The sequence below is a fragment of the Telmatherina bonti genome, assembly GCF_933228915.1.
Source record: "Telmatherina bonti genome assembly, chromosome: 6".
Classification (NCBI taxonomy): Eukaryota; Metazoa; Chordata; class Actinopteri; order Atheriniformes; family Telmatherinidae; genus Telmatherina; species Telmatherina bonti.
This window is the reverse complement of record NC_136624.1, coordinates 38,155,830-38,162,863: the sequence shown is the minus strand read 5'-3', so window position 1 is coordinate 38,162,863 and position 7,034 is coordinate 38,155,830. Positions and strand designations below refer to the sequence as shown.

At 42.4% G+C, this 7,034-nt stretch overlaps 1 protein-coding gene across 1 annotated transcript in view; it reads right to left on the bottom strand.

The window, feature by feature from the left end:
* The window catches only part of cast (calpastatin), a 28,714-nt gene that overhangs the window by 2,322 nt on the left and 19,358 nt on the right, over positions 1 to 7,034 (bottom strand). Inside the window, exons 10-30 of the mRNA XM_079242271.1 lie at positions 5,961 to 6,047; positions 5,648 to 5,764; positions 5,368 to 5,502; positions 5,171 to 5,275; positions 4,958 to 5,074; positions 4,740 to 4,853; positions 4,570 to 4,665; positions 4,201 to 4,269; positions 3,981 to 4,085; positions 3,752 to 3,868; positions 3,502 to 3,615; positions 3,143 to 3,256; positions 2,859 to 2,963; positions 2,252 to 2,368; positions 2,027 to 2,140; positions 1,837 to 1,941; positions 1,649 to 1,753; positions 1,456 to 1,548; positions 1,236 to 1,280; positions 1,013 to 1,144; positions 741 to 827 (exon numbers count right to left, since the gene is read on the bottom strand). Of these exons, the coding sequence (XP_079098397.1) occupies positions 741 to 827; positions 1,013 to 1,144; positions 1,236 to 1,280; positions 1,456 to 1,548; positions 1,649 to 1,753; positions 1,837 to 1,941; positions 2,027 to 2,140; positions 2,252 to 2,368; positions 2,859 to 2,963; positions 3,143 to 3,256; positions 3,502 to 3,615; positions 3,752 to 3,868; positions 3,981 to 4,085; positions 4,201 to 4,269; positions 4,570 to 4,665; positions 4,740 to 4,853; positions 4,958 to 5,074; positions 5,171 to 5,275; positions 5,368 to 5,502; positions 5,648 to 5,764; positions 5,961 to 6,047 (2,193 nt within the window). The remainder of the gene's footprint in view (positions 1 to 740; positions 828 to 1,012; positions 1,145 to 1,235; positions 1,281 to 1,455; positions 1,549 to 1,648; positions 1,754 to 1,836; positions 1,942 to 2,026; positions 2,141 to 2,251; positions 2,369 to 2,858; positions 2,964 to 3,142; positions 3,257 to 3,501; positions 3,616 to 3,751; positions 3,869 to 3,980; positions 4,086 to 4,200; positions 4,270 to 4,569; positions 4,666 to 4,739; positions 4,854 to 4,957; positions 5,075 to 5,170; positions 5,276 to 5,367; positions 5,503 to 5,647; positions 5,765 to 5,960; positions 6,048 to 7,034) is intronic.

Here is a 7,034-nt window from a genome sequence, read left to right as displayed (position 1 = left end):
TATACATACATATATATATATATATATATATATATATATATATATATATATATATATATATACATATATACATATACATGCATACATACACGTGCAGTAACTTTGATTAAATCTGGCTTTTCTATCAGTTTAACTTGTCATTAACAACCTTGATAATGATGGAATAAGATGATACAGAAGTGACATCAGCTCTGTGTGAAGTTCTGAAAGAAGTTTTTATTTTTTAGAAAATAAAACAAAAAAAGAAAGCTTGATTACATTTATATAATATATATTTGCAGGTGGATATATATATATATATATATATATATATATATATATATATATATATATATATATATATATCTTTTTCTTATTTTCTAAAAAAACAAACACGCAAAAATAAATCAATAAAAACACTGATATGACATAAAATTATTTTGTTTTGACAAACCTGAAGAAGAGACAAAGTTTCTGTGTGGATTTGTTTTGTCAAACTGAATCTGGATATAAACTTAGAATTATTTGTCTTTGGGTAGATAAATAGATGACTGATAGAGAACATGGCTGAAACAGGAGAGCTGTAACTGGGAACAGTGGAAACTCAGCTGGGATTGTGGCAAAACATGTTCTTTGTTACCAGTCAGAAACTAGAAGCAACATGGCTTCAAAACAGGAAAAAGAAAGTCATTGATCCACAAGATCTCCTGCCGATCCAGTTTTCTGTCATCTGAGGAAGTCATCTCACATCTTCAGTTTACCTTTGGCTTGTCTGTTTTCGATTTAGACTTGATGGAGTCAGGAAGCAGCGAGCCGGACAGGGAGTCCAGAACAGGACCGGCCATTGGCTAGAAAAGACAAGCAAGAACATTTCTGGTCAAATTTTTAATCATCAACATAATTTACTCCTCAGTCAACAAACCTCCCAGAGAACATCTCCAGGTAAGTGTAAATGATGTTAGAATTAAAATAATTAACTGTGCCTTATTTCTATGATGTCTGTTCTGGATGGGGGGGGGTTATCTCTTGTTACCTTCAGGGGCTCCGAGTCCAACACGGGAGGTTCCAGCTTTGCTGTGGACTCGGTGAGCGGAGCAGGAGGCTTGGGAGCTGCAGAGAAGTCGGTGGACAGCAGGTCCAAGGCTGCATTGTCGTCCATAGAGCCCTGTGAGGCCAAGAGGAATAAAAATGGGAGCTTAACATCATTTTCTTCTTCCTTTCTTTGATTATCATTTTACTGTATCATGTGACCCAACCTTTTTGGATGTTGCTGCTAACTTTTTCTCATGTTCTGCCTTTTTCTGTTACATTAAATACAATAAAATTAGACACAAGGTGAAGCAAAATATGAAATAGACAAAGATAATAAATGTAATAAGCATCAGACTGATTTGTGTTGCCTTATTCTCTTATCAGCAGAAGAATTCAGCGACATCAATGCACTTTTGGCTGCTGCTTTAGCAGCCTTCAGTTTACCTTCAGGTCCTTCTCGGTGGGTTGAAACTCTGGTGGCAGTGTGTCATCTCTTTCACCCAGCTTTACCAGTTTGTCTTCAACAGCTTTCTTCTCCTACGACGATCAAACAAACCCACAAGACAAGACAGCTGAAGTTACTCGCTTTTCTGAAAGCGTTGCATTAAAAAGTGTGCATTTGAAGTGTACAGGCTACCTTGACAATGTCTTTAGCAGGGACTGGGCCGGGTTGAGGAGCAGGTGTGATATCCTTCAGTGTGTCTGACAGAGCGTCGAAGGCATCGCCTGCTTCTGCTGCCAGCTGAGTCCACAGAAAAGGAAAAAAATCTGATCTGTCTGCAGGAAAACTCTAAAAACAAGCTGAAGCTATGCTAAAGTTTCTACCTGCGAGCCAGATTCAGCTGGAGCACAAGGAGAAGATTTGACTGCCGGAGCAGCAGTGGAGGCAACAAAATCTCCTGCCAAGGCGGCCAAAGTGGAGTCAGAGATCTGGGGGGTGACAGAATGAAATGCACCACATGAAATATGACTCTCCCTGTTTCAGCTTGTTCTTCTTACTTCCACAAATCTGCACCTGTGCAGGAGGAGCTGATGGAGGCACAACAGGAGCCTGGACTGCAGGAGCAGCTGAGGAAGTCATGAAGTCTCCAGACAAAATGTCCAGAGCTTCACCTGTTCCCATGGTGGGCTGCAGAAACAGAGACTGGAAGTAAGTACTCAAACACTAATGCAGTTCTGAGAATGATGTTTTTCCCTGCTGACGGCACCTGGATGCCTGAGCTCACATTCTGAGTCTCACCTCAGGTTTTGGAGCAGGCAGGTTTTTTAGCTCCTTCTCATCAAACCTGTAGCCTGGAGGAAGTGTGTCCTCCCTCTCACCGACAAGCACACCCTTCTCCTTTTTCACTTTGTCCTCCTGTAAAAAAAAAAAACAAAATTAAAAAAGGGGTGAAAATGCATGAACATTTATGCAAATATATGTATGCAACTAAATCCAGTTCCTGCTTGTCATCACACAAAAACCTCATCAAATCAAATCTAAATTTATTTCTAGAGCACTTTTTGTGCTTAAAAAAAGTGCTTCACATAATAAAACAATTTACAACAAATAGATAAAACACACACACACACACACATACATCCACAGTGGCAGACAGGACCCACGCCACAACTGTAAGGCTGCAGCGCGGGATCCCAACCACCCAGACAGGGACAGCCCCCACAGCAACACCCATGCAGTCAGAGCAGGGGCAGCCCTCGGTGGAGAGGACCCCAATGAGGAGAGAAAAACCTCATGACAACATGCACATCACAGAAATAAACACAACATTATTTACTATTAGAGGCAGAAAACATTCAACATTTCACCCAATAAAAACAACAGAATGAGGACTTGTGCTCCTTACAGGGACAATATCTTCTGGTCTGAGTTTTGGTGGTTCTGGTTTCAGTTCGTCTGCGGCTAATGTGTCACCGAGAGCACTGAGAGCGTCCAGTGGCAAGGAGCCAGCCTGTGGGCAGAGCAAGAGAGGAGGCTGTTTGAAGGAACATGTATCTTTGCTGCAGAAATACAGACATATGCTGCAGAACGTGCACACTGATGATCACAGACGTTAGGAAACTGTGAGAACGTGGACTCGTTAGCTTGAAAAGCCGATATGCACATATTTGTGTTTATATATGGATTTACCTCTGGCTCCTTCTTAGCAGGAGGAGGAACCGGTGCATGAACTCCTGCAGCTTTAGACGAAGCTACAAAATCTCCAGAGAGGACATCCAGAGCTGATACATCCTCCACTTTTACCTGGAATATTTAGACAATAGTTCTTTATACAGGAAGTTTAAAAACCTTGTTGGGAATGTATAAAGTTAAAAAAAAAAAAAAAAAAAAAAAAAAAAAAAAACAGAGAGAGAGAGAGAGAGAATAAATTTAAATAGCTAGAAGAGAGTTTGTAAAGACAGAACTGAATAAATATCTCCAGGCTTTGTCTGCGTAACAGCAGATAGTTATCTGTGAAACTGTGGTGAAACTGTACGCTGACAGGATACCTGTGCAGGTGGAGCTGCGGGGGCAACAGCAGGAGCCTGGACAGCAGGAGCTGCAGAGGAGGTCATGAAGTCTCCAGACAAGATGTCCAGAGCCTCATCAGTTTCCATAGCGGGCTGCAGAGCAACACAAAGAGAAGAATCCGTATCCTGAAGTTAGCGATGAATCCATTTTACACGCTTTTAAACAAACTCTAAAACATCAAATATTTAAATATCTGAAACTTTAAAAGTCAAACGGTCGCCGTCTTACTTCAGGCTTTGGAGCAGGAAGTTTTTCCAGCTTCGCCTTATTAAACCTGTAGTCTGGAGGAAGAGTGTCCTCCCTCTCTCCCACAAGCACACCCTTCTCCTTCTTCAGCTTGCCCTCCTGGTAAAAGAAAACAAGCCCAGATGTAAATGTAGCCGACAGAGTATTAGCTGAAGTTTTTCCTGCCATTAAAAGCTGGAAACGTCGTGTTAGTGATGGATTTTGCTCTTACTGAGACGACGTCTTCAGGTCTGAGTTTAGGAGGTTCAGGTTTTGGTTCATCTGCTGCCAATGTGTCACCGAGAGCGCTGAGAGCATCCAGAGACATGGAGCCACCCTGAAAAGAAGGGAGGAGATGATTCCATCTTCATCTGCGGCTTGTTTCAAATTTCTCCAGCAGCGGCGAAGAAATACAGAAATAAATAAATATCATCAGGTATGGTGTCTCATACCTGATCAGTCACGGCGTGAGCAGCTGTTTTCTTTGCTTCGGCTTTCTTATCAGCAGAAAATTCAACTTTCTGCAGAAGACAACACAGCACTGCAACTTTATGAAAACTATTTCAGCAAAACAATTAAAATCTGAAAGTTTGATTTTGTTTTAAATAAAAAAGGCATCATGGAAAATAACTTGACTCTGCACAGGAAATAAACTGACACTGAAGGTTATGAATCAGGACTCTCCGTTGAAGACAATGACTGAAATTCAGAGTATTTTTGTTTGTTTTCTGACAGGACACACATCGCTCAGCGCTGGCCTCGGCAGAGGAAGCAACGCCTGCAGGACACTGCGGCGAAAGCGTGGCGTTGCTGTACTGTACCGTGGCAACAGCTGCAGACACACCGGCCTCCAGGGAGAAATCACCACAGCCCATCTTCATCTTGGCTTTCTTGTCAGCAGGAGGAGCAGAAGATTTCTAAACATCCAAGAGAAATCATCAAATAGATGTGAAGTTTCTAGAAATGCTGTTTTCCATCTGCTGATCTGTACCTGTGCAGGAGCTGCTGATGGGGAGACAACAGGAGCCTGGACAACTGGAGCTGCTGAGGACGTCATAAAGTCTCCAGATAAGATGTCCAGAGCTTCACCAGTTCCCATGGTGGGCTTTTAGAGAAGGAGGGTGGATCAGAGAAGGGAACGTGGTGAAATGGTGTTTTATCCAACATCTCTTCATAAAAACATTCTTTGAGTTATTTTCCCCGTCTTACTTCAGGCTTTGGAGCAGGAAGTTTTTCCAGCTCTGCCTTTTTAAACCTGTAGTCTGGAGGAAGAGTGTCCTCCCTCTCTCCCACAAGCACACCCTTCTCCTTCTTCAGCTTGTCCTCCTGTTTACAGAGGAAAGGTGAGAAAACCAGACATTCTACCAAATAAAAAAGTTATTTGCATTTAAGGTAAGAGGGTGCGTTTTTTTATAGCCCTACCGAGACGATGTCCTCTGGTTTGAGTTTTGGGGATTCTGGTTTTGGTTGATCTGCAGGCAACGTATCGCTAAGGGCACTGAGGGCATCCAGGGACATGGAGCCGCCCTGACGGGAGAACAGAACCGATGAGTACAGGTAATCCGCTGCTTATTATCAACACAGTGACGTTCATTTTTCCAGCTTGATCTCAACCTCACCATGTCTGCTTTGGGTTTTGTGTCTGCCTTGGTGTCCAGTCCAGCTTGTAGTGAGAAATCAGCAGCAGTTTTATCCATCTTTGCTTTCTTATCAGCGGGAGGAGCAGGACACACAGCAACAGGAGGGACCGATTTCTGCATCAGTCAGAAAAAAACAAAACAAAATCCAACATGATCAGATGAGATATTTACTTTGTGGAGTATTAATCATCTGAGTTTTGGTTGGTTTTAGTTTTACGATGAACAAACCAGTGGCTACATAATTGTTATAGGACATTACCACGGAGGCGAGTCCAGCCTTGAGTGGGAAATCATCTTTGACTTCCTTCGTTTTAGCTTTTTTATCAGCAGGAGGACACACAGCCACAGGAGGAGCTGCTGCAGGAGTTGCAGCTTTCTGCAAAGAGACAGAATAGTCATCAGCCTGGAGCTGCATTAAGGAAGATGCAGAAATAATTGTTGATAAATAAGAACAAAAATGCACGCTCTGCTCAGCTCTGCACACTAACGGCACAAAGTTATCAGGAAGGTGCATTGCATGTAAAAGGTGTGGGATGGATGAGCATCTCAGCACTACGCGCTCCAAGACTCACCTCTTGCTTCTTGGGTTCAGGCGGAACGGTGGACGTCATGAAGCCAGCTGAGAGGGAATTCAGGGCCTCATCTTTACTCAGTGGTTTCTGAGATTAAAAAAGAAGAAGAAAATACCTTCAGATAAAAACATAAGACCTGTCACATTAATAAAACTAACAAGTCACGCAGAGAAAATAAGTGAAAGGGATCTGATTAATAATCCACCACTAGAGGGCACAACTAACCAAGTCACAAGGCAAACAAAGGGGCAAAATAATGTAATGCAAACCAGACTGGATGTACCAACAGCGAAAGAAAAGTACAGACACACCCTTCCACATCAGAGACCAAAGATTCACTGAAATATTCTCTTACGAAATGTTTTCACACCAAAAATCCAGTTCCTTCATCTCAACACTGAAGTCTCTCAGGAGGAAAGTTATTTGGGTTGGAACTGATGACACTGACAATAATAAAAACCTGGTAAACTGGGAGTAGGCTGTGATGCACATATGGGTGTGTTGGAGGTGAGTAAAGCCTAACCTACAGCTGCACTGTGTGTGTGTGTAAACTGTGTGACATGAAGCAATCATTTCCAACAGAGGAGGTAGGTTATGTACCGTTTGCTGAGCCAACAACCCCCAATGCAACATTCCCCTCTCTAGAGGAACTAACAAGTCAGAGTAGAAAGAGTGCTTCTTAAATGTGTGTTTGTTTTGTTCACCTGCTTACAGTTGATTAAAAATGTTAATGAGAAGTGCATCTCTGAATGTTCTGCTCACCGCAACTATCTTAGATCAAAGCCAAATTTTTTCTTTTTTTTTATGTCAGGTTATTTTCTCTCACAAAGTTTTTATGTTCATGTAGGGGGGTGTCCAACTCCGGTCCTCGAGGACCACAATCCTGCAGGTTTTCCATGTATCCCTGTTCCAACACAGCTGACTCAAACTAATCAGACATTGTGCAGAACTTCATAGGCTGTTGGATCCATTTAATGGAAGCCAGGTGAGTTGGAGCATGGATACATGGAAAACCTGGAGAACAGCTGCCGTCGAGGACCGACTTTGGGCACTCATGATGTAGTTGACTTAAGT